At 41.9% G+C, this 27,629-nt stretch overlaps 1 protein-coding gene across 1 annotated transcript in view; it reads right to left on the reverse strand.

The window, feature by feature from the left end:
• The window catches only part of GAS6 (growth arrest specific 6), a 39,615-nt gene extending 15,135 nt beyond the window's left edge, over positions 1–24,480 (reverse strand). Inside the window, exons 1-7 of the mRNA XM_058828455.1 lie at positions 24,378–24,480; positions 23,859–24,025; positions 10,310–10,334; positions 9,465–9,527; positions 4,638–4,760; positions 2,963–3,082; positions 834–959 (exon numbers count right to left, since the gene is read on the reverse strand). Of these exons, the coding sequence (XP_058684438.1) occupies positions 834–959; positions 2,963–3,082; positions 4,638–4,760; positions 9,465–9,527; positions 10,310–10,334; positions 23,859–24,025; positions 24,378–24,447 (694 nt within the window). The 5' untranslated portion in view covers positions 24,448–24,480. The remainder of the gene's footprint in view (positions 1–833; positions 960–2,962; positions 3,083–4,637; positions 4,761–9,464; positions 9,528–10,309; positions 10,335–23,858; positions 24,026–24,377) is intronic.
• Positions 24,481–27,629: the final 3,149 nt, after the last annotated feature.

Genomic DNA, 27,629 nt, shown 5'->3' on the forward strand with positions numbered 1-27,629 from the left:
GCTGGAAGGAGAACACAACTACTTGTCTGCTGGAGCAGAGCCCTAGGCTTTCACTTCTAGACAAGATTCCTCCCTTCAGGCCCCTTCTGCTATGCCTGTACTGACTGGCTCCTGCTCCTTGCAGTCAGGGACTGCATATAAAACCTGAGTTTCTCATTCACTGTTTTCTTTCCTTTTTTCTTCATCTATTTTTTATCTTCTTCACAAACAAGTGCAGGAAAGCAAACTGTGACAGCCCACAGGGATCTCTTCAGGCAGAGTTTAGCACTTAATGCCCAACAGAACTGGTTGGAGTGTGATTTGAGTCATTATGTTAACTTAGACGAAAGGCAGAGAGCAATGCTGGTTTTGGAATACTTTCAAAACTTACTCTGTTGAGAAAGCTTGCAGCAGTGTAGCCAGCAGAACTGTGCATGGTTCCAGTATATATTAAGTTCCTAGTTCAGAGTAATAGCACAAGACAGGTTTTGAAAAAAGAGCTACTGCTTTGTAACTTCTCTTGTCCTATGAAGAGAGACAGCAACATGCACAGATGCTTCTGAGTTTTCACCAGATCTTGCACTTGTTGAAATTACAAGAAACCTCAGTACTTTTGCTCGTACAGCTTGATTCAAGTCATCAGAGATGACTGCAGGCTCACTGAACTCAAGGATGGCAGCAAGCTCGATGAACTCAAAGGTGACCACAAACTGCAAACTCACTCCCAGCCAGAGAAAGGGAACAGAACTCCAGTGTGTAAGCAAGATTAAAAAAAGAAATAGCCTGAAACTAAATTCCTTGGGTTCTACAGATTTAAATTATGTAATAAATGCTAACGTATTTATTGAGCTTACCCTGACAAGTTTTTCTCACATCATCGTACTTGTAGCCTGCATCGCAAAGACATTCATACGAGCTTATTAAATTTTTACAATGAGCTTCTCCACAGATGTCTGCTGATGCTGTGCATTCATCTATGTCTGCAAAACAAGCAATTAAACAACACGACTTCAGAGGAGTATAATCACATCACTGTTCACATGGAGTGATCCCTGCATAATTTTGGAAACTGAAAGAATCAGTATCTTTAAGAATATACTTTTACGGTTAGCTAGCTATAAGAAGTGACTTCAGGCTTCAAAAATTAGTTGGTCTTTTTTAGCTTAAGCCATTAACCACTCTTGGAAAAAGCAATGCAAAATTAAACAGGAAAAAAACCTGTAAAACAAAACAACTACCACAAAACCAAAAAGCCCCTCCAATCAGGGGGGCTGAAACTGCAGGTTAAAAAAAAGCAACAGGCAAAAACTTAGGAGCAGCAGCATGAATTTTACCAAAACACTGAAGGAGCACTCAGCCTGTGGCGCTCCAGAGATTTCTGTTCTGTGTCCTCAGACAGGCAAACAATAAATTTTCATATATTTACAAAGCTAAAATCTAAATCTGCTAGTCTGTAGTGGCAAAGGAGAATTGAAGCAGCCCAATTTGTCACAGAGAACAAGCCATGCCAGAGAGCTGTGGAGTTTCACCATGAAGCAATGAACTGGAACTGGCAGCCCATAAAAAAAAAACTGTTTTCCTCACATGTTAACTAAAACCCTGCAGAATCTCGGTGTTGACAAAACATTTGCAGTATACCGAGAGTTAAATATTTACTTTTGCTTTCTAGTATGTGTTACAACTACAATTACACACTGCTCGTGTTGATTTTCCCATGTTTGAGTGAATTGGCTGAGTACCCTATGTAGCTTAGACTGCAAATTACACCAAGAGGGAACATTTGTGTGTATGCTCATGATGACAGGAACAAACATAAGAAAAGTCAAAATGCAATGATAAATCTGAGCTATCAATAACCACACCTGACAGTAATCCCAGCAGCTGGAAGGTCACACGTTGAAGCTACAGAATGCTTAAATAGTAGTGCTCACAGTGCTCTAGGAGACAGTACTAGGGTACGGAACAAATGTACATACACAAGAAAACAAACACATAAGTGGGCCCTTCGCCATCCACCTGTCCATGCTGCTGGCAGTAGAGGACAATTCAAAAGTGAAGTTGGCTCTTCTAAATTGCTGCTCCCGTTAGGAAAGGATGCCATGTAACCTATACAGTCATCACTCTTTTGAGTGAAAGTGACATAGAAACAAAATCTTGCTCTTTTTCTTTTTGCTGGTAGCATTAATAAGCTGTTCAGATCATGTATGCAAATTGTTTAGAAATACATCATCATATCTATCCCTAAGAGATATATACCTGTTTTTTCGTAGGATGAATGTAACTTTAACAAGCCACCTGTTGTTGAGTTATGGAGTATGTCTCAGCATGCAGCTTCTTAACACTTATAAAATCTCAGTTGCTTAAGTTCTGGTTATGTAAATTCATAGTTTCAATCAGAAACTTCAGGTCCTCACTTTCTGATCTCAGCTGGTATGTAAAATAGCTGCCAAACTTCTCTAGGGCCTTTCTACACCTATTAATATTGAGTTTCAGTGAACTTGAAATAGCTATCTGTATCTATCTGAATGCATTAGCTGCTGTACACATCCAAATCCAAAAAAATAAAATAAGAAACACACGAAAGAAAAACAAATGGCTCACATACTACAACACTGTGAGACTGGAAAGAATCATAACAACACATCAGGCCAGCACTTCCTCCTCTCAATGTCAGGATATGAGGACTGATCAACTAAACCAACTTAGCACAATCCAAGCCACAAATCCTCCATGAATCACGCCTGTGCTATGCTTTTGAGAGCATCATTGTCCAACTGCTGACAAGCCCAGGCATGTAGGCTGGCTGGAGCACCCAGCACAACCCCAGTGGAGGGGCTCCTGGGGAGTAGAGGAGCTACCAGCAAGTTTCTGCTGGGCTAGGGAGCAGACCAGGACTGCTCAGGGCAACCCAGCTCTCCAAAACACAGACACAAGTCACAAAGCATCCCCCCTGAAGCAAACTGAGAGTCCCAGGAAAGCTTACCTTCACATATTTTGCTGTCTTTAAGAGCATAACCACTGTAGCAGGAGCACCGGTAGCTGCCTAGCTTGTTGAGGCAGAGCTGGTTACAGCCACCGTTCTGTGTTCTGCATTCATCAATATCTACATCAAAAGAATGAAAGTGAAAGCTTTTCACATCTGTAAATAATCTACAGGGTGAGAGTGGAATAGGCATTTGGACTGAGAAAGACCAAACAAGAAGCAGGATTAGAGATGCAACACAGTGATAACAAAAAACACAAACATTTCATTCAAATTTCATGCGTATAAGCTCAAGTTGGTTTAACCTACAAAAAAAAAAAAAAAAGGACAGGGGGAGAGAGAAGGATCTGTAACAGAATAATACCTCTTTCACAGCTCTGAGAATACATAGAAGTATCCTTAGTCACTCTGGAGGTAAAGAAGCCTGTTTGCAGAAGCAAACTAGTTATGTATTTTATATCACAACTAAGTACTAAAATTATGCTATGGCCAGTAAATTCAGGACAAAAGCTTTAAATAAAACAGAAACACTATATTGTTACTATTACAGAACTCATGAGAACACAGGAAGTTCCAAGTTCACACCTGCTGAACATTGTGAGCTTAACTGTGCCCCACTGAAGCTGGCAGCAAAAGCCTGTAAAATCCAGCAGAGCCTAAGTTTCACCCTCAATCTACCCTACCTGCTCATTATGTCCTGCTTGTCTATGGGATTCCAGAGTTAGCTGATGCGTAGAACAGCATGTCATGGCATTTTATTAGAAAATAAGAAAATATGTTTCAGGTTGATCTGTGTCTGAGCTCTCAAAGCCAACTGGATACTGACTGGTCTGCTTTCTGAACTGAATAGATAACATGCTTGAATGATCCTATAAACCCATCACAATATTTACATGAGAAGGAAAGGCCTAGATCTCCTGCTGCCTTGGCTGCCACAGTTCTGGACTGTCTGAATACAATTTCTAGTCATTACTTACTATTGGCAAGCAAAAAAGCAGTGGCCCTGAGAGGAAGCCTTGCAGGCAGAAGGAAAAAACACAAATAAACCAGAAAACAAGAGGAAGGAAGATAACTTGTAGAGAAATTCTGTGGGCAGCTGGAACATCTTACACAAATAGTTTCTGTCTGAAATTCTCTTTTGAAGTGATGGAAATACACCAATGGAATATGTGGAATAAAGTGGACATGGAATAAAGTCCTACTAGCAAGGAGGCTTTAACAGACTAATTTTATCAGTTTGTGTGTCATCAGACTCAGACCTCAACTTGCTGACTGAAGGTCATTGTTCCCACTGCAGGGATGCTAGGATGGGAATATGGGTCAGCTTCTCTGGCTCTATGGTCTGTGAACACTGGGGTTCACAGCAGCAGCTGATGCATTCTGCTTGAAAAGCCACTACTACTCTATTTCTGCTGCTGCTTTCAGAGGGGTAGAGCAGAAAGCTGGAGAGTAACTTCTTGGATTACCTTGCCAAGACCACGATGAACTCCACTAGAGTCACATAAAAATGTTGATGTGAAAAAACTGCCTGTTTCCCAGATGGGTAAAATGTGTGTAATCCAGTTCAGTTCTGTGACTTTCGAATTGTGCAGCACAGTATTAGTGACCATTTGAGAACACAACAAAACCCAAAATATCTTTGATACAGGAATAAAAGATAATGAAACCAAATTACCTTTTTCACATTTTTTTCCCTGCCAGCCATGCTTGCATTCACAGTAGAAATCCCCCTTGAGATCCTCACATTTGACGGTCCCTTCTTCGTGACAAGGATTGGGAGAACACTGGTTCGGCAAATCTGATTTAAACAAGGAATAAAAAAACCAAAACAAAACAGAACAATACACTGAAGTCACTGACAACCAGGTGTTCCACTCTCATTAGAAGATGGGAAGCTTGAACAGTATTGGGGAATCACCCAAAAATACTTGCAGCTGGCAAAACTATAAGCTAATTCTTAGCACTCACATGCCAAACAAGGTGTGCCAGGAATTTTGCAGTTGAAGTGGAATTCACTTCATTGCGAAAGGGAGTGAGCTACCACCCCCATATCTGAAAGACGCATTCTGAAACAACCCAAAGTAGCTTATTTTTCTACTCTCACTAATTTTTGAGGGAAAAAAAAAAAAAAAAGAGCAGCATCAACTAAAGTACTCAAGAAAGGATGAGTACTCTTTTCAATTGTTTTTGGTAGTTCAGCTGAGGATCTTACCAGGGCTGATAGATTTCTGGCGAGCAAGTTTATAAATGAAATTTTTTGTTATATCTTTTCTATTACATAGAATGAAAATAAAAAATCAATACCCATATATCAACAGCCAAGGAACAGCAAACCATTAATCCGGTTTACAAAGAGCACAATGTTCCTATGGGGATGTTTAAGCCAGATTCCAGGATTCGGCAATGAGCTTTTTCATTGGAAAGAGGCAGGGGAGTAGTAACCACACTTTGGAAACAATTAAAGGAATAAATCACAAAGTATCATGTAACTACTCACCAGCTGTAATCACCTGTCCAAATTTACCTCTCCACTTACCTGCACAACACCCAGGGACAGCACTTCACAGAGGTAGCTAAAGGAAGGATGAGACAATACCCTTGTTTCCACAAAAAGTGAGTTGCTGTCTATCATGTACTAGTAACCTGTTAGCACCAGTGTTCTAGACCAGTGGTCTTCAAGTACAGGAACGTGTTAACTGTTTCCACAGCTTCAACCAGAAGGAACAGTGCAGAAGCTCATTCTGCAGATTGCAAACCTCACCAGTTCAAGAGCCTTTCTTTTCATGTATTTCCTCCCAGCATTTGAAAGTGCCCAGTGTGTACACATTAAGGGAGCAGCAGCAGAAAAGGCTTGCACTGGTTTCCGTGCACTGGTTCTGCTGAGTCCAGTACAGACTCTTGATATTCTGAAATAATGACTTTGTAGCATGGCAGGGAAGCTTTTAGGAGAGGAACTGTTCATAGATTAGCAGCCCCATCAGACTTCTCAAACAGAAAAGTTTAGACTCCTACTTTTGTCAGGATTGTTCTACTTCTACATGTCTCTTCTTAGCTTCCTCTGTGTGATCCTGAAAGTCACTGTCGTGACTTTGTGCTTGGAAAGAACTTTAACACTTCTGTGAGTGCAGGCAGTAGCAGCTCTATTTGATGTCTCATAAAGCACTGAACAGCAGTTTTGTTTGCAGTGACTGTTCCAGATTTCAGCCTCAGGTGGTTGAGGTTGGCAGGCATCTCTGGAGGTCACTTGTGTGACCTCCCTGCTCAAGCAGGGCCACCTACAGCCAGTTGCTCAGGACCATGGCCAGAAGGCTTTTGATTATCCCAGGGATGGTGACTCCACAAGCTCCCTGGGCCACCTCTGCCAGTTCTGGTTCACTCTCACAGTAAAAAAGTGTTTCCCAGTGCTCAGATGAACCCTTCCAGATGTGCAGAGCTGGGGCAAAGCCACAGCCAGAGGCCAGGCCACACAAAACAAAACACAACTACATGGGCTGTCTTAACATCCACCCACCAGAACACCTCCCAGTAAATCACTGCCCAGCTGACACACTGCTGGAGGTGGAGGAGCTGGGGAAGGAGAGGCCAGGTTAAGGTGGCCATGAACCACAATAGAGCAAGTCTGCTCAGGATTCCTTTTCCTAGACAGATCAGAATGTGTACATTAAACAAAATGCTTTAGGTATAGTAAGACAAGTATTTTTTTTTTAGCAGCATACACTAAGCCTCCTAAATATGGCAGTGTTTTCAGTCATTTGATAAGCAAATCAAGTCAACATGTTTATGCACAATTTATGTGATGTATCCACAAGTTTCTGATTCTTCCCCTCAAACTGGATTCTGACATGCCTTGCAGAGCCAGATGGTAGTAACACTGCCCAGCAGGGTAACAACCCGTGGTATAATCCATGGATATCAACCACAGAGATTTCTATCACATCACCACTGTGCTGATTGTTTGCTCCCTCTTAGGAGAGTCTGAGAACATAAGACACACTCTTATACTCTTCTGATGGCTTCACAGTTGTGAAACCATTCTCCTGGCTTCATAGAAGGTGCTCCTGATTGAAACCTTTGCAAAAGGAAAAAAAGGAGCTTTTGTTTCCATTCATTTACATGACGGATTTTAGTAAAGCTGTTAAAAGTGCTGAGCATGACCTTTTCATGTGCTTTGAGCTGTGTCTGATAGCACCTGTGAAGTTCATAAGTGCAGGCAGAGAATAGAACTACCAATTCCATATTTGAAATCTGTATGGAAACAAGAATTTGCTTATGCCCACTGACTGTCACTTTCAGTTCATTACTTTGTTTTGTGAATTTATTTTTTGATACTTCGATACAAAATGGTTCTTACTGAAACTTCATCAAATGCTAGGCTGCAAATAATATTGCACACAGTAATTTAATAGTAAAAAGTAGGCACTTGTGACCTACAAAAATCTCATTGTGTTTTTTAAGGCCGTGTGAAGCTTCACTTTGCAAAAGTCCTGTAGAGTTTTCCACAGCCTTGCAGAACCAAATCCTTATTTCCTAGATGACCTGCAGGATGTCTTTTAGAAAAAGATCCAGATATGCAAAGAAAGTATAGGTATCTAAGTGTAAAGTAAGCATCTATCTGCAAAGCAATTATAAATACTCATTGCAGTCAGTGGAGACAGTACAATAAACAGTCTGTAGAGGGTCTCAGGTTTCCCCAGAGCAGACAGTTTGGTTGGGGAAATCCCTCTAGAACCAGAGGTACCTCTGATGGGAATACTGCTCATGTAAGCACCCATGCTGGAAATACCTACTTACACACTGTATTGAATCCTCTGAACCTGGAGATGAATCCTAGCTGTAACTTGACCTCAAGAGTTTATGAAATTAGGAATCCTCACATATTCTGTCTAAGATGTCTAATCACTGTCATACTTAAAATCTCTACCCTATTTCCAGCATAAACTAGTGCAGTTAATCACCCTCCAGCCCTTAGGCTGCTCAGTGTCTTTGTACACCAAGTTAAAAGAACCTTCCACTACCCGGTTTTGAGAAGAGAAAGGCTGTTAAGAAAAAAAGTTTAGAAGTGTCTTGCAGGCACAAACCCATCGAGCTACATGGTCTTTTGGCACCATCTGTGAAAAATTAAGAGACACGCTAGAATTGGCCAAGCCCAAAGCCTGTCATTCTTCCAAGCATGTTTCAGGCTCCCTCTCTGTTACTTCTCCTGTGAATTGATGATGGCTAGCCAAAACTCAACCTTTTTAAAAACCTTTTAATATTCTAATGGGGGAAAATATTATCATTTTCTTTCCAAACCATTGCATCTGCAATGGGCAGAAATCCCTGAAAACAATTATTCAGCTTTTATTTGTTCAGATTTTTTTATCACTACCCTTTAGACTCTCATTTCCACTGATCAGCTGTTTGGAACAAGTGTTCCTAGTTGTTATCACCATTTTCAGCAGAAACTCCTGCCTCTTTGCTGTGCCACATGCACAAGTAAATGTAAGCATTCAGCCTCACATCCCACTCTGGACTAGCTAGCATACTGCAGCCAACACAGGTACCACAGGTCTGAGAACTCCCAGTTTGAAGGACTCAACATCCATAAGTGATACTGCTGCAATATGTGAGGGAAATTCTTCACATACCACTAATTAACCTTGGAATTCACGCTTAAAAAAGGTTGTTCTAATGCAGTTTATAAATGTGAAAAGTTGACTAAATACTGATCCTGCTTTGGAAGCACTTGTATGAACACATGATTAATTAAACTTATAATTAATTAAACTTAAATCACAATAAAAGTCTGAAAATCAGGGCTAAAAAGAAAATAAATATACATACATCTATTTTTTACCATATTTGAACAGCTCATTTGAACGGGACATATTTAGAATACCTATGCAGTTTTCTACCTTTGGCACTACTAAGCTTCAAAAGGCAACTAGAAAGGTATTAGAAGAATTCATTAAATTCTCTTCTCTAGTGCTTGTGAAGGACAAAAAACCCTTCACCCTCTACAAAGTTATCAGTTTGGCTTCCAAACTGATTTGAGGTTTTAAAGGTAGCAATATTCAAACACAGTCACATAATACATGAAACTGTTCTCTTGATGTAAAGAAGGCTGACACAAGCCTGATTTGACTTTAAACTTTTCTTGAGGTTCCTCGAGGAACCAAAGCTAACATTCAAGAGAAAAGAAAATGAGGGGCCAAACATAGTGCACAGCCTTATGGTAACTCCTATTTCTTGTCCCTCTTGCTTCTCATAATATTCAAACCTTGGGAAACTGGTGGGAAAGAAACTTGCACCATAAAATATCAAAGCACTAAAACATGACAGCAAGACGGCATTAGGTTATAAAATGGGAAAGATTTTGTTTAGTGATATGGAGTCTTAAGCCTGGAGAATAGGAAGAGCAGAACTGAAATATTACCAAAAATAGAGATGGCTGACCTAGTCCCACACCTTCAGGTAGAAAGAGAGAACATTTAACAACAATATAACAACCAAAAATGCTTACTATGAACACATGTAAGGAAATCTGGATTTCTTGTATACGGAGACCCATATTTCTTAATACAAGCTGAAAAACAGAAAATGAAATTGTTATTGTTACTATGGTAAGGGACAGCTGTTCAAAGCACATAAAATGATACCTGGCCTGCAAGGATTTGGAAGGCGGATGCAAAATCTATCCAATATTATCATCTCCCAGATGCCTTAAAATTCTGAAGTTCATTAAAATCTTTTCACTTTGAAGTACAGCAGTTAAAAGCCATTTGAAGAGGGTGATCACTTAACCAGGCACTACTACAAGTCTAAAACTGTGGTAAGTAACTACTCCAATTTGACCAACGGAACTTCTTAAAATTTCTGAAAAGCACATGTTTTTTTCTCCCACTGTGGCATTTGTGATCTAAAGTACAACATATTAAACACTAATAGAAAACAGTATGATGCCATGGCTATGATACAGTCAATAGAATAAGAGTAGTTCAATCAGGCACCTTTTTTTTCTTTTTTTTTAAAGGAGATTAGTTAATAACTAACTTAATTTAAAAGGGGAAAAGGTAGAAAACTATAAATTATGTCATAACACTGCAAGTCACAGATATATATGCAACATCAAGATTTTAATATGGAGGAAACACGGAAAGCATCTCTCTCTGCAAATTTAGGCATAAGTAAAAACACACACCTCAAAGTATAATAAGGAACATAAAGTCTATCTGAAAAGCTAGCAATATATGTTTATTGCAATCAGATTTCTATCGCTGTCCTTAGCAGAGACTTCAACTGTGACAAACTGCAGTGCTAGGCATATACCAGCACTCCCACAAAGTGAAAATAAAAGCTGCAACTCACCTAAGTATTTCGGGTAAAAATATTCCTGTAGAAGAGAAAAAAAAAAAAAGCAAAGATTTACTGAATCATATTTGCTTCTATTGTTGTGCTATTTAAGAGCTGCTGTTACTTCAGTGGTTTTGTTTAACAGTTCCAAATACCTAATTTCCTTTTATTCAGAGCCAGAAGCAGCACAGTACTATACATGTATTATGTCATTTGAACAGGAAAAAAACATTAGCTCATCTCAAGGTATTAATTGATGTAAGCTGATCTGGTCAGTGCCTGAGCATGAGTACAACCACCAAGAGATAAAGCTGCTGATGGCATGAGGTAGGAAAAGGAATTGGAATCTAGGGGCAAAACCCTAGAGGGAAGGGTACAGGATCGTGGAGTCACCCTGTGCCTCCTCAAAGGCATTCTGCAGATGCCATGGCCAGCACATGAACACCACAGCCACTAGAAAAGGTACCTTTTGCTCTTGCAAGGAGCACCCTGCAACTCAAACAGCGCCCATTGCTGTACCACCCACACATCACATCCTGGATACTCAAAGAAGGGAGCAATGACACTTTGCAAGAGGGGGAAAAATTGATACCCATTGCTCTAAAACCAGACTGCAAAGGACATTGCCATTTCTCTTGTGCTACATGGTCATGCATTACTGTTCCCTACTTTCCATCAACAAAGTGCAGCCATACAGTGAGGGCAGCATCATTTTGCTGATGTGATGTGACTCTAACCTTGCATGGTAGAATAGTCAACCTGGTGAGGCCTTGCAAGTCACAGGGCTGCTTGCACCAACATAGGGAAACAGCAGAAAAATGCAGTTGTGCTGCATGGAAGAATGGGAGATTGGCTGAAGCTGACAATTGCATCACATTATTAACAAAATACAAAATTTCATGGCCAGGAAATAAGCATTTTTTTTCCCAGCTTTATGCTGGTTTTCATAATATATAAGTCACTAATTCAAGTGCTTTTGAAATGGTAATTTGGGCATTGAATGAGGAAAACTTATGAATTGTATCAGTGCTTAATTTTTATTTGTTTAAATAAACCACTTCTCAGCTAACTATGAAAGCATATGCACAGTATAATTATCTTTTATGTAAGAAGAGCAATTTCCATATAACACTATCTTCAGTGACATTAGGACAATAAATACCCTGTATTCGACAAAATTGAATTGGTCTATACAATGTGCAAGAGAAGAAACTATTTTATCTTCTCTTTTTATTGCTTGGATGCTTGGATTGGATCTATACAGGCATGTATAAACAACAGAGACAGGCACACACCATGATTCAGTTTGATCTGGACTGTCCAGTGCAATCAATGACGCTGCTGTCATTTACCAGAAGAATCAATTGCTTCTGGCAAATATGCTCCAGTTACTGAAATGCACCAGCCTAAATTATGAAAGCATCATCAAAGAATTAGAAACAGCAACTTATGTTAATTTTCAATTCTGACATGAGGGCGATATGCTTGGCATCTTTTGGGGTTGAGCTTTGAAACATTTGTTCAGCTTGAAATGTAGTGATGAGCTCAGAACCCCCTATAGTCCTTGTTCCCCCCATTTTTCTTTTTTTTTAAGGTTTAGTTTGGAACAGACAAGTCAAAAAATGCAGTCAAAATAAAAATAAATCTAAGCAGTCTAAGCATTTAGATGTGTGTCCATTTGTGCTATAACCACAAGCTGAACTTCAACCAGCACTTGAGGAGAAAAAGATAGGGACATGTAATAAAATATTCCAAACATTTATTTCATTATTTCCCCTTTATTCCATGTACTTCACAAGAATGTGCAGATGTATTTAACCACCAACAGGATAATCCACACTCTGGCAAGAACAACTGTTTTGGCACGAACAGGACAATGAATAGGAGCTTTCATATTCAAAGCTATCAGCCTAATTGCTCTATGTCAGTGGTGGCAAAGGCATTTTCTCCTTGACCTCTGATGAATGAGTTGAGTGCTAGAAAAGTGGTATAGAATTAACTTTTGTAAAAGTAACTTCCAAATTCAAACTGACTGTGTGTTGATTCAATGCCAGTTGAACAGCAGATAAGTGAAACTCCAAGGTATTGTACCACCACAAGCTTCATTCCACAAAGTATGTAGCCAAGTGATTTAAACAGGAGGCTATTAATAGAAATTTAACTCTTCTTTCCCTGTTCTTCTCATTTGCTTATGTTATTCAAAAGCACTTGCTGATCAGTAGCACTTCTCCAGGTTTACAGAACCTGCTGATACTACCATTCTAAAATAAAGACACATGTTCACAAGTTCTAACATTATTTATTCTTGTATGTTTAGCTTTTAATTTTTTCCATACTCAATTTTTCTTACAGCTGGCTTCTGTAAATACAATGACAATGTATTTACATTCAGAGAAAAGAAGAATGAAGAATGAGATCTTACACCTCAAGAAAATGAAGCTGCTTAAACTGCAGTCCCTTTTCAAAAACACTGATGAGAAATTTTCTCAGTTAAAAATTCAAGCTGCACCTAACCCGATACAGATACTGATTATTTCTCACTTGAGCACTCAACTCTTCAATATCTTTTCATGGATATCTATGATGTACTAAGGTACTTAGTACCTGTGATGTACTAAGGTTTAATGACCCCCAGATGTCAGGGAAAATGAAAATCCTATGCAGGGTTAGGTCCCTGTTAATAAAAGTGTGCAACTAACCTTCTTTCTACGAGAAATCCTCAACTGTATTTTCAGGATTCTACAAAAATGCCAAGAGAAATGCTTTGAGGCATGCTAAGGATGAGTTGGCAAAGATTCTCTGTTACTATTTTTCTGATTTCTCAACAAGCCACCTTCAATTTCAGGTTTAATAAACTTCTCACCATCCAGAAAGTCACACACTGTTCACAGGATCAAAACACAGGAAGCTACTTAACTGTTACCACTAGGGTGGCAAAAATCAGCATAGAATTATGTAAATGTTAAATTTTCAGCTCAGATTCTTACAAAAAAGGTCAACATTTAAGTGTGGTCAGCCCTTCCCCTTTAGATTTGCTTCCTAATTACTGCTGACAATAAAAGCAGGAGCAATTGGCTTTTTAAATAAAAAGCTATAAAAAAATTCATGTTGGACATAAACATCCTCTGGACAGGCTGCTGCACAGACGCTGACCTCACCAAGCTCTCTAACCCACCTCTCCGGAAGTTTTGTCCCAGTGCAGGCAAAAGGAAGACAAAGGCTGCAGAAGCTCCCACCTCCACAAGAGGTCAAAAATCACAAATGTGGCTTCAAAAATTCCAACATCTCTGACTGTTCCCACCAAGAAAACTTCAGTGTATTTCCACCTCTCTTCTTTGTGACCCACCAAACTTTCTGTCTGTCTGGTTTCCACGTATCAAGCAGTATGGCTGGGACAGGAGAAGCTACAGTAGTCAAGGACACTGGCAGCCTGTGGTGCCCTGAATGGTCCTTTTGTAAATGACATCTTTTATCAGCTGTCACTACAGGTCAAACATGTAGTGGAGCTAGACACCTGAGTTGTAGCTCACCCGTGAGTTACATGCCATGTGCCACCCAAAGTACAGCTCAGCAGAGATCTCAGGTAAAGAGGAAGAAACAGGAGAGACTGGGAAGTGCCTGACATCTGCACATCTCCACCCTTTCAGTGAGGTGGAAAGCACGGCATCAGGCCAGTCTCTCCAGGCAGGTCCTGGCTTGCTTATTTCAGCTCAGTTCCAGAGACTTTTCTCTTGCTGCCCAGGAGACAGAGCTGTGCATTAACAGAAAAGATTTAAGCTCCACACCCCAACCCTTTCACACAAATATATGTACATGCTAGAAGTAAGTCTTCTGATGCATTAAATGCAATTATTTGCTTGCACAACAGTGTTGCAAGATCTAAGTGCAACACTGTGGTGGAAACAAAAATGCATGCTTTTGTTTCAAGGTAAAGCAACACCAAACATGGGCATAAGAATTGTGTTCATGGGTCTAAGGTGCACCTCTCCCACCTGCAGCTAAAGTTTACTATTACCCTGATAAAACAGCCACTCAACACTTAGTCTGGATACCTAGGAGAGCATAATTCTAAAAGTGTCCTCAAAAAAACTAACCCAAGCAAACAACCCCCAAAACTCTAGCTTGCTCATTTTTATGAGTTTGGCTTTTTCCTTCCAAATGATAAGAGCAGTTTCTCTCGGGCCACCCCCACAACACCTCGCATTGAAACAGCTGAGGAGAACAGCAACATTCACAGCTGTGGAGTGGAAGGGGCAGAAACACCTAGCCTCCCTGCCAAAGGAAACCTACATTGTGACTGGGGTCACCATCCATTTTCAACTCTATGGCCAAAGTCCATAGTGGTACAATCCAGAAGTTTGTGTAATTACACGGGGTATGCATTAGCCCTGCTGCATTTTTAGAGAAGATGGAAAAACACCAAATCAGAACAGGCGTTAACATGAGTCACTGTATAAAAATAGCCCTTCTGAAAACATAACAATGACCCTGTCGACACCAGGAAAATGTTCTCACTGTTGCTTTACTTGAAAGTAATTGCTAACACTGGAGACCTCAGGAAAAAGGCCTGCTTACTGCTTCTGTTTATTTTGCTTGAGTGCCAGGTCAGGTAAGACTGTAAGGCACAGAATCTAATGAAAATCATGTTTGAGTTCTAGAGGCCACAAATAAAAGACGTAGTTTGTAGGAAGGTTGCTTTTGTTTCTGGGCATCTGGCTCTTGGTGGCCCTGCTTGGGCAAGGAGGGACCAGAAGGCCTCCAGAGGTGCCTGCCAACCTCAACCAGTCTGTGATTCTGTCACTGCAGACTTCTGCCACTAGCACTGGAGCATTTCACTGGCTTGTGTTAGCAACAGTGATTTCTAAAAAGCACTTTCTTAGTTACCTAGTTACATCTAAGAGAGTAGCAACAACTCCCACATTATGCCCTTTCCTCATTTCCATATAATGACTCTCCCTTTTCCTCTTTCCTTCAGGGCTGAATGTTTGTCTTGGACATGGCCAGACCCCATTTATAAATGTTCTTCATGTTTCCACACTATGGGCTTGCATTATCCTTGAAGAAATTACTGCTACCAGCCATAATTTGCTATAACTCAGTCTTTGCCAGTTTTTAACTGTTACAGCCTGAGAATGCAAATCTCACTAATGCTCAAGAACTGTCCTCCTTTTTTTTTAAATCTCATCCCTAGACTTTAGGTGCATAGCAAATCTCACACTGCCCTTCCACCTATATCAAGGCATTAAGCAGTTCTGCAATTCAGATTTTTAAATATGTAGAACCAGTAGTTACAGAATTTATGCTCAAATGAATGCCATGTTGCCTGAACAAGCTCTCCTTCTCATCATGAGGGATCCACCACTCAGCCAGGTTAATTTCCTTCCTATTTTGCTTTGTGGCTATCTGTACTCTCTATAGAGCAAAGGGAAGTTCTCTCCACAATTTGGCAAGTGAAGCATTAGAGAAGCAAGTAGGTCACATTAGAATCCAAAAGCAGCCTCCAAGTCTCATCTCCTACCACCCAAGTTACAGCTGCTTAGGGTAGTTTTCAGGGGGTTTTTTCCATTTGTCAAGTATCCACTTCACACTGTCCAGCTATTCAGGTGCACAAAGTCTGGGATTTCCCCTTCTACCAAGCTGTTGAACTTTCCAAAATAGAAGCATTCAGGACCATACTCTCCAGCATGACATCTGCCATAGAGACTAGGTACCTCTGCAGAATCCTTAAGTCTGAAATAAAACCCCTCTATTGTCTTAACTTCCTTTGCTCCATTCTGGACAGCAAGACTGTTTCCCAACAGCTTACTGAGGTGCCACTTCAGCAAAAACTGTTTCTCTGCAATGAGGAAATATCCACCAATTATTGGAATGCATAATTAAAGGGGGAAAAAATACTGAAAGGAAAGACAAAAAAAAAATTTCACATGTCACAGATACTTCACATTTTGTGAAGATGCAGGGGGCACAGGGATATGATTTCTACAGGTGGCCTGAGGCAGGGTTTGATTAGACAGTGAACAGTGTGAAATTGATATAACTGATGCCAAATACTTCAGCAACAATAATTTGTAGTGTGATTCCAATTGGTTGCATGTGCTTTTTAGTTATTCTGACAGAAATCTGATCACAAATGCCTTGAGGTTTCCTCCACTGCTTCAGAACTGAAAGGCTACTTTACCTCCAGCTGCAATGAAATGTGCAAGGTCTCAATTTGATGACAAATATTCACTCAATTCACTTGTTTGAATCCTTACTTGTTGCAAGAGTTACAGTATTTGTATGTGGGTAAACTAACACTCACTCAGATAGTTTAGTCAAATTAAGGAAAACAGAATCTGACAAAACACATAGCATAAGTAAAAGGCTGTCTCTCCAACAACATTATATTCACTCTGTAATTATTTTGGCCATATTTGAAACAGAACATGTCATATATCCCACCAAACATGATTTAAATATCTACGATTTCTCATAGGTTTTGTGACATTTTATCACTGAAGTTTTCCCTTCCTGAGTAATATAATCACACTGTTTCTTTGGCTCTTGTTTATCTGCAGAGGCTGCAACTCATACTAACAGCACTCAATCACATTAAGGCATTTAAGGATTTGGACTCAGAGGGCACAGGCAAATAAGGAATAGGGAGGCGACATCTTAGATGACACCAGGCCTTTGTGACAGAATCTGATCTCATACTTCCCTGTTCATTACTTTAAAAATTAAGTAACTTTTGCTTTTCTGTTCATGTCCTAAATATTTTGTGGAATTGAACTAGAACTCCCTGTTCCAGGAATCAGCCAAATATGGTAGCTTTCCTGGTACATGTGTTTCTGGGCAATGCAAGCATGACCCGTTCTCCATTCATCTCTTCATTTATGTACCCTTCCTCCTGGCAGGTGAGTAGAGTGAAGACAACACCAACACTTATTCCCCTCCCTGGGTATCCTCCTTACTTCCCAGCTTTGCTCTTCTTCTAGCTCCCACTGCTGGTGCTCAAAGGAGCGGGGAGAAAACACAAACCCATCAATAAGTAAATTTCCTCTCAGATGTCCATGCGTGGGGAGCCTATAGAAGAGCAGATGTAACAGAACTGTGATGAAAACAAAGATACAGAAGGGAGACATGCTGAAAAACTTTGATCAGATTCTCCAAGGCTTGGTTGTTCATTCATTGCTTTGACAGGCTGAGCTGTGACAACCATTTCTGTTTCTGTCCCAGCACCTGTCTTTCCCATCCTAACCTCAGGCTGTCCTTTCCACTGTGTCAGTCCCCACTGGACTGGGGAATGGATCCAGCTGCAAAAATTACCATTTTTCTCTGCAGACTACTTTTCTTTAGGTTAAGTTAGTTTAATTGGTCCATGCACTCACCCAAATTGCTGTGCAAGAAGGGTGAAAAGAACAGGCAGAGGAGTTGCTTACCTCTGCTAGAACAGCTGAATCCCCAGTGTGAAACCAAAGCAGTTTCTTCTAAATCTTCTAAATCTGTGGTAGTGCCTCCATCCTTATTCTTCATACTTAATGGAAAGTGACTGCTTGTAACTCATGAAGCTCACTCAGAGTATGGAACACATATCAATCACAGCTGCCAATTTATACACATTCAATGTTTGTCTTACCTGATTCTTAAACAGCTGCACTAAAAAACTGTATTAATTCCCAGTAGGCTGCTCCTTTTTTTTATAATTAAAAAAAAAAATAATTAAATGAGCTCATGACTACAAAACTGTTTTCTGAAATTTTAATTTTCTTTTTTACCCTCTCATGTATTTACACAAAACTTATTGTACTGCTCTAGAAAACTGGCTTGCCCTAACTTCATCACTTTTTTCATTATCATCCATCTTGAAACCAGTATAAACCCCCCATTTCAATTTGCCATTCTTAGCACCTTTTCCCACCCTATCTTCAAACAGCCCTTCAGCATAATACTGGTCCCTTTTGTCTTCTCTTGCTCCTTCCCTCCTGCTGCACAGGCCATTTAGCATATACTTCTTCTGTGACGTGGTGTGTCGGTATTTCCAGTCTATTCTGAATTTTTGGGCTGCTGTCCCATGAGTGGAAACTGATACAGATGAGGTAGGTATGAGTCCAGCAGAGCTGATGAAGTTGTGTCTGCTTCCACAAAAAGCAAACTTGGCTCACTCTTCTCAATAACTTTTGAAAAATCAGCATTTAGCCAATAAATGCATAACCTACTTCCTAAGGCAGGCAGGGAAAAAAATATCCCCATATTTTCTTTCTCAAAAGCTATTAAGCATGTACAACTGTGCCTGGGAATCCATTCTTCCATGTACCGAGTCCAAACAGGTTAAAGCATCAGCACAGAGTTTTCAATAACTCTTTCTCTGCATCAACAAGAAGAGCTAAAGAAATTTACACCAGCTATTAATCTAGCCCTTTCTCCATGCTCTGCCAAAATGTCAAAACAAATCAGTATATTGAGAAGAACTGTCACAGCAAATAAAACCAGATTCTTGCCCGGATCTAGGAAGGAATATTCTATACAGGGATGATGACATCTGTATCTAAAGATGATACCAGTATTTTTCATGTCTAGACTACACAACATTCACTAAATTACTTGAAGAAATTTTACACTGCTTTATTCTCCCAGTAGCTCCTCTCTTCATTCTACATGCCTTCATACTTTCCTGATTAATATTTACAAGTGTTATTTCTAAGAATAACAATGTAGAGACACATCTAAACATTGCCTGACAAGCATGCCTCCTAAAAGATCAGAGTGAAGATTGGATGACCCTAGTCCATGGATGAAGCTCATCTGTGTTATCAAGACATCGTGTAATGGAACACATAAAAAATAAAACCAAGTGAGCCATCAACACACTGAAAACCAATCAAATTGACCCTTATCACACCCTATACATTGCTTCATCTGCATTTCAGCTTCTCAATAAACCCAGCCTTGCAGAAAGAATGTTGACATTGCTGGATGTCTAGTTAGGATCAGTAATTTTCAAGAGAAGATTGTTAAAAGCCCCCAAAAACTTGGTCTGGTGTCACTGCTGTCCTTGCCATGAGTGGGAGAGAGAAGAAGATTCTTCTTCAGTCCTAAGTTACACTGTGATTGTCTGCCAGTGTTTTGTGTATCTGACAAGTGGTAGATTTTAATAACATTTTGGATGCAAGTCCCTCAAAAAACAGAATTTTCACGTGTCTGCCTATGAATCAGATGTCCATTCTGCACGCACATGGAAACCAGCTGGCTTTCCAAAGGGCTCTACTGAGGGCCAAACCCATAAACAGTAAACACAGGTGGCCAGGCTGACCTACATCAGCGTTTCTGGTGTGCCTAACAGTTTTCAATGCATTCAGCACAGTAATTTCAATGGTGAGCTGCAGGAAGAGCAGTAATTCTTCAGCAGTGACAACAGCAAGCAAGAGATGCAGGGACAGATGCTCTACTGTGGTACCAAAGGATAAGAGGCTGCATTCAAACATCTTCCCTGTGCTGAGCCTTTCAAAACAGAGAAACTCCTTGCACAAGGACACTTTCTTCCTAAGTGAAATACAATGTTTCTGAGAAGATCAGGATCTACACTCCCTTCTGCCCTTTGTTTTACATGCTTGGATGGCCAGATTTTTAGAACTGGTCAACCAAATTCCAGAGTAGTTTATCAGTCACTTAACAAGCTGTAATACCTTGACTGCATACCAAGGTCAAATATTTTTGCAGTGCTGCTTTTATAAGGCCTTGTCAACATCTTATTTAAGATAACATTCTTATCTCTGTATCCAAGATATTTTGCAACTTCATCCCATCTATCACACCTAGCATATATTTTGAATAGATCACATTTAGAAACAGTCTGCATACCTCCCATCAAGATGTTTTCTATCCTTCTTTTTTTTTACCACTATATTATCTTTTAATTTTTCTGTTTGGCACCTCTAGCATAAATGAAATCACGAAACAGGAGCCACCCCAGAATTCTGCAGCAATGTTTAAGGATGTTATAATCAGCTTCATAAAAAAGGTAGGCTGCAAGACTCATTAATCCAGGCTACTTGCTTTTACCATGTATAGTCATACAAGTGGCACAGACTGAGTTTTGTCCTGCCTCTTAAAAAAAACCCAAAAAAACAATCTAAAACTGTTTCAATTGATCTTCCTTCCTCTAGTCTGAGTGAGCTGATATTTATATTTTCCGTAGCATAGAAGACAAAAGCTGCACTGCCCTGCACATGAATGGCTCTTGGGCCCCGCCTGATACACTATTCTTAGCAGCTGATGTCAGAAATCACACATGTGAAAAAACCCACATTCAGGTTTCAGGGAATGTGCATCTTCTGCTGACTGCCTGCAGATGTTGCTTTGGAAAGCTGAGCACTGAAACAATGGAAGGCACAGAAAAAGGATGCTCTGGTACAGGTATGTGACACTTAGTTTCATTTACTGATCTGCCCAGGAAATAGACATATTTCTGTAAAATTCTTGGCTAGATGTTACAATTGGCTGCATAAAGATATGGCTTTACCTGGGAAGCATCACATGAGCTACATTACAGCCTTACTTCATCTTACCTCAACTTCTGGAACTGTTTTATTGAATCAGTTAATGCAATTTCCTATCACATCTTTAGGTCTTGAAATTAGGCCTTGAAATTCTCCTCACACAACCACAGGATAGTCAAGAATGGCAAGGTTGGTAAGGAAGACTCTTACATTTCATTAGCATCTAATGGAGGGGAAAAGGGAAGAGGGACAACACTTTTGGTCTGACATCACAAGCTTTCCTTGAGGCTGACCCAAGAAGCATCATGATTGATTTACTAATCTGAACCTAACTTTCAGTTGTCAAGGCTGCAGGACCTGTTCCCATGGGACAGAAAACAGCCAAATGCCATCACAGATGCTCAGCTGGTGCTTTAAAGCCTAAAACCTGGGAGATGCAACAGGACAGACTGCACTGCTGAGTTTGTCATGGCTTGCCTGCATAGCCTCACAAGCTCACAAGGGTTTTTTTTTTTTTGCTGTAGCAAACAAATGCTGTAGCTGTTTCTTTGCTACAACCTAGGTAGTTAATCCCTGTGACCAGGTTCAGCAGGCATATGTAGAAATTTCAGCCCTAAACTACAAGGAATCATCTTCTGCCAACAGAAATTTCTACCCTTCCCTGGTCAGTAAAAGCTCACTTTACCAGCATGGCTAGCTGCAGCCTGGCAATATCCTGAAGCGTGACTGCAGTTACTGTAGTTCTTCAAAAAGCTTGGTGCTGTTTACAACAGCTTTTGGCTTTCCTAAATCAGGTCTGTCTCAACTAGCTTCCTTCTTCTGTCGGTCACTAGGACTGGATGTACAGCACGGCATCCGTGAAATGACAGCACAACAACTCCCTACTGCTTAAAATACACTTCCATTGTGAATTAATACTCTGTCCATGAAATCCACAGGTGCTGCTGGAGGAGTAGTCACCTATGCATTACAAAACAGTGAAGTCTTCCAGTGCAGAGCAGCAACAGCCCCCATACGTAATCTCTGCCACCACACATTAGAAAGCTGCTACTAAACAGTAGCTGCTGCTTTCATGTCACATACTGATTGCAAAAGGGACAGGAAGGGCCATAAATCCCCCTGATTTATTACTGCACACTTGCTTCTCAATCAAATTGAAGCAAAGTAAAGCAAGAAGTAGGACATACTCCATTTAACAAGCAAATTCAAAGCTCTTGGTAGGTTTGTGTTAAAAAAGGTAGGATCTTATGTTACTGCAGATCTAAGTGTCCTGGTGTGGAAGAATATGTTAAGGGGGCACAGACACTAGAAATCCATCCAGCCTTTCTTCAGGTTCTCAGAATGGAGTGAAACCTAGCAGCAATAGCAAAGGAAGTGCACCAAAAAATCAAAATCACTTGCAATGACAGAAAGCCAGCACTGTCCTACAAAACACAAAAAGTATGAGGGTATCTTAAAGAATTTTTGTTATATGTGAAAATATTTTAAACCAAAATTATTTCACTATTGTAATTTCAGTAGGAGAACTGTGTATTCTTTACAATTTACAAAAATCAGTACCAAATACTGTTAAAAACTCCTGACATATTTGTACACTATCCTACCCTTAAACTGATCTACCAATGCATTGCCTTTGGCTACTTTCTTGGCCAGAAGCCAGCTAGTAAAAGTAGTGACCTTACATCACTTTTGTTCCAGAAGGCTACAAAATCACACTCATCATAGTTTTCCCTGTAGTCACTGCTATGTAATGAATATTTACATCGAGTTTAAAGTTATAGTACTCAACAAGAATATGGAAGTAGTTGTGCCAGGCACTCTCACCCCGTAACAGTTATCCACATTCTGAAGTAGCTCAGTTTTTGCAGAACAGAAGCAAACACTGCTACATGCAGGTGTGACTACACATACACATATAAGGTGTAACATTAAACACCACCTGGGCAAGTGTTCCATATTAATCTTGAAAATAAAGATTGTCAAAAATCTACTTGGCTTTTGCTGTACTTACTACTGCCTTGTGACAGCAAACTACTGCACTGTCTATCCAGTGCTGAGGCTGCTAATGAAGCACACATGTCAAGACTTGCCTTACTGAAGCATAAAACATCTCCTCTGCCGAGTCCCTCCCTCGCCTGTGGTTTGTGTCTCTGTGTACACACACACGTGCTCACTTGCTCTCTCTCCCTCTCTGTCCTATCTTCTCCCTGGAGCATCATACCATTAACAGGAACATGCTGTGCAGAACTGAGCTTCAGTTTGAACACCAAGAAAATCCACTTCCCACTACTAAATCAATGCCAGATAGTCTTTGCAATGAGAAGAGCCTATCCAAAACAGTGTTGAGAGGAGGTGTAAAGCGACTGGAGGAGTAAGCCAAGCTTAGTAAAGCATCCACATGCTGCTTGAAGTGGGAAGACTGAAGTGAAAGTCAGCCTTGATAAGACTGGAAAAGACAGCTCTGCATGCGGTGTGCAGTCTGAAACTGTGTGAATCCACAGTGTTAGAAGTACAGCGGTACTTCCCATGCATGTGCTCTCCTGCTGTACTGGTGGCAGGTCCTGAACCTACTGATTCTAAGGTGCTGACCAAGCTGAACTGGTCCCCAAGGATTTAAGACACAGTTAGGACATTCTGAGAAGCCCAATTGTGACAGATGCTGCAACACTACAGGGATTTTAAATACATCTGGGATGGTAAGTTGGAGGGAAGAGCAGGGATGGTAAAGTATCCAGACAGAGAAGCTGTATCATTATGATGCACTGGTCTTGCTTCATGGCTTTAAACCATGGGTGAACAGGATCCTTCCACTCTCCAGAGACAGTCCTGCAAGCCGGTGCCAGGCTGGGCTGCTCACCCAGACCCCGCTCACCGAGGCGCTCCTGACTGCACAGCCCTGACACTGCCCTTGTTCAGGCTGAGCACCACTGTGTCTTCCAGTCATTCACCTAATGGCCCTGGGTCCTCCTCCTCCCGATGCCTTTCCCAGCTGTGCCGGTAGCTGGCATCCAGCCGCGGATAGAGAGTGGGCGGGAGCGCAGAGCCGGACACCCCCCGAAATCTCCGCGGCGGCTCTGCGTCCTTACCGTCTCTGGGTCATTCTCAAACACCTCCCGGGCCTCCTCCTTGCTGCAGTGCTCCTCCACGCACTCCCTCTCCAGGTGCCCTTGCTTGGTCTCCTCGAAGATCTGGAAGGCTCGCCGCTGCCTCTGCCGCAGGAACTGGGCAGCTTCCGGGGCTCGCAGCAGCACGGCTGGGCAGCCGAGGGGGAGGCCAGGAGCAGGACGAGGAGGAGGAGAGGAGCAGGAGGAAGGACAGGCAGCCGTGAACAGCTGAGCCCGCCTGCTCTCCCCGGATCCCCCGACCCCCACCCCGCGCCCCAGACCGCCCCTGCTGGGGGCACCGAGCACTCTCCCTGCTCGGGGAGCCGCCCGTGGCTGCCCGCGGCCTCACCCGCATCCCCCTGATCCCCCGCAGCCGCGAAGCTGCGCATCCCCCCGCACCGCAGCCCGCCCCGGCGGCACAGCCCGCAGCCGCACACCCGCAAGGCGGCGGGGGATGCTCGGCGGCGTGTGCGGAGGGACGAATCCCCCCGCGGTACTCACTCTGCGAGGAGTCCGCAGCCAGCAGGACGAGCAGCAGGGCGGCCCCGAGGGGCGCCGCGGGATGCGGCATCACGATGCGGCGGCGGCGGCGACCGGGGCCGGGGCCGGGCGCTGGCGGCGCGGCGGGAGCGGGAGCGGAGCGGGAGCGGCGGGGGAACGGAGCGGGAGCGGCGGGGGAACGGAGCGGGAGCGGCGGGGGCGGCGAGCGCGCTGCTACTGCGGGAGCGCGGCGGCGGAGCCCGGCGGGGGAGCCGCGGAGCCGCTCGCCCGCCCTGCCCAATCCTCAGAAGGCAGCGCCGAGCAGCGCTGGGACACACCTCGCGGCGGAGCGGCCGCCGGCACGGCCCCGCGTACCTGCCCGGCCGGCCGTGCCGAGCGGAGGGGGCGGTCACGGGGAGTCGGGCCGAGGGGCGGCCAGATGGACGTGGGGAGCGGGCGGGGAGACTGCGCCCTCACCTCCAGGCACATCTCTTTAATAGCTCCGGGGCTCATGGCTAGGAAGGGAGAAGCTGGCACCAAACCCAACCCAGTCTTGCCGTAAATTAGGAACTTGGGCTCTCCCCTCACACCAACACAGGTTTTCGTCAGAAATGCGTTTTCAGTTTGTTCCAGTATTTTAGGATGAGCTCCCCAGGAAAGAGATGAATGTCGTTTATTACCAATATGTTGCAAGCCATGCTTTACTGTCCTTTGTCCATCTGTGGTTACACAGGACACGTCCACTGTGGAAAACCCTGTTGGCTGTAACCTAGAGCTGTAGGGTCAGAGCTCAGAGCTGCACTTAGGATATCAGTGCCACTGCTTTAAAGCCACCCTTTTTATCTGTACTGCTCTGTGGAAGGGTCAATGTGACTGATAGCTCCAATAACATCTTATCTACATATTCTTCAAGAAAACGTCACTGACATAATTTGTTTCAGAAAAAGAACTTCTCTAGTTTAACTTTGTTATTTAGGTATATCTAATACAGACTTTGTGTCTCCACAATAATTACTCCAAATATAACAATTGTAAACAATGTATTCATATCACATGTAGTTGAAGTAAAGTAGGTGAAAACAAAAGAGCCAGCCTCATTCAAAGCAACTGTCCCTAGGCTGGTATCTTCTGTCTGACAACAGCCAATAGTAGAGATACAGGTAAACGATAAAAAAAAAACATATAAACCACCATTTACTGGCCTTTTCTTTCTGTTTTCAGTTTGTGAAGTGCAGAGGAAAAACTCTCAGGTGAAAACTATATCCACTGCAACCCTAACAGCCAGAAATGTACCACTTCTCTATGACTTTGTCAAATAGCTTTTTGATCTCTTGTACCCCTGGCCTCCAGGAGTGGTGGGAGGGTCTCAAATTTGCACAAAGGCTAGACAGGAACTTTTTTTCACTAGTTTTAAATCCAGTGCTTAATAATTTTACAGGGTACTTGAATTTTTGTCATCTGAGAAATAGTGAATGATCATGTCCTGTTTGTTTTCACCATAATGGTTTATAGACCTCTCTCATTTTTGAGATTTCTGAACCATCCTTTTTCCTGAATTATGGAGCTTTGGTATCTTACTTGTTTCCAAACCCTTTTGAAATGGTATTGCTCAAAGGAGCAGTGCTTCCAGTCACTGTTGCTTTTTCCTGTCCTTTGGCACATCCATTTTTTGTGCTAGCATGCCGCAAACCCAATCAGAATAATCCAACAAAAATTAATTTTGTTTCAGATCAGCTCCCCCACTGAGCTGCTGAACAGCTGCACAAACACCAAAATGGAGAGGCTTTCAGGGGTGACAGCGAGTAGCTGCAGGCAAAGGAGGTTGGGCCTAATTTCATCAGCAAAGCTGGCCAAAATGGTTGCTGCAGCTAGAGCTGAAGGTAGAGGTTTCCTAGGACTGGCTGCCACTTTGTGTCCCCCTGCCCACATCCACAGATGTGGCTGTGCCATTTCAGCTCAGTCACCTGGCAGGTGACCTTTTTTGGTGTATGTGTGTTTTCTACCACGTTACTGTGCTGAACCAGCTCAGTGACAGCATGGAGAAGTGTGGAGTGGGATTGCAGCAGTAAATCCATAGTCTGTTCTGGGATTGCAGCCTGAGCCTCTCAAACAGAAGCCATTCCCCATCTTTTCATCCTGCCCTGTACATTTTCAATTTATACTTCTTTTCAGACAATGTGGACAAAACTACAAGCAATATTCAAGATATGATTTTATAGCAATAGTGTCCTGCTTCTTTCTTCTGTTTTTTCCATACAATTTTCAAATTTTGCATGGGTCACTTCTTGACCTGTTCTTTCCAAAGAGCCATGAACAAGAGATCCGAGATCTCTTTCCTGAGTGGAAAACACTTTTCTGAGTGATGATTTACCAGTGAAGGTGAGGGTCGTCTTTCATGGGTGTGTCACTTTGTGTGTCTGTATATTAAATTTCGCTTGTCATTTATTACCCTGTCACATTAAGATGGTACCAAGTGATACAGCCAAGCCAACTGAACAGCTTCTTGCTGCCAAAACAGGTTGTCCCACTCTGCCTTCCCTCTATGCTTCCGCCTCATCCCTGGATGTACAGTCTTTGTACGCTTTTGTCACTGATGTGACCTCTCAGCAAGTCAATTCAACTCACTAAGCCAAGATTAAAGTTGGGGTTTTTTGCTAAAAGTCTTTTGATATTCTTGATTACCAGTTAAAGATTTGTCTGTTCAGATGAATTTTGTATTATCTGCCAACTGACCTCATGGCATTGAGCTTCTCCATAAAATTTCTGAAGATGTTGAACAGCAGAGATTTTTGTGGGTTCTGGAAACTGCATTATATTGTGTAATCTAATGATGAGTTTTCTTTCAGATGTTTTTTTGTCCTTTTCTGTTTATCCCATATGATCACACTTTGAGACCACATGGTAAAAGACCAGCTCAATTTTTTTTTTAAATCCAAAAAATTTTTTTAAATCTACTATTATCAGAACCATCCTTATCTAAATAAATATTACTTCTTGAATCTCAAATAGGTTTGCAAAACAAGACATCCTTCTTGGTATGCAATGCTGATTCTTCTCCAACATATCGTTCAGTTCACCAGTTCTATTCTTTATTATGTTTTCCAGCAAGTTACTTGGCACAGACATCAAACACCGATTTTGGTGAGCTCACAAGTCTTTTCAGTAGTTGTATTTTCCACCTTCCATTCTTCTGGCATGGTAGCATTTCAGGCAGATTTAAGCAATGAACTGAATAAAGCAACAGTTTAATTTTCTTCAGAATTCATGTTGTGT

Source organism: Poecile atricapillus, chromosome 1 (assembly GCF_030490865.1).
Source record: "Poecile atricapillus isolate bPoeAtr1 chromosome 1, bPoeAtr1.hap1, whole genome shotgun sequence".
Classification (NCBI taxonomy): domain Eukaryota; kingdom Metazoa; phylum Chordata; class Aves; order Passeriformes; family Paridae; genus Poecile; species Poecile atricapillus.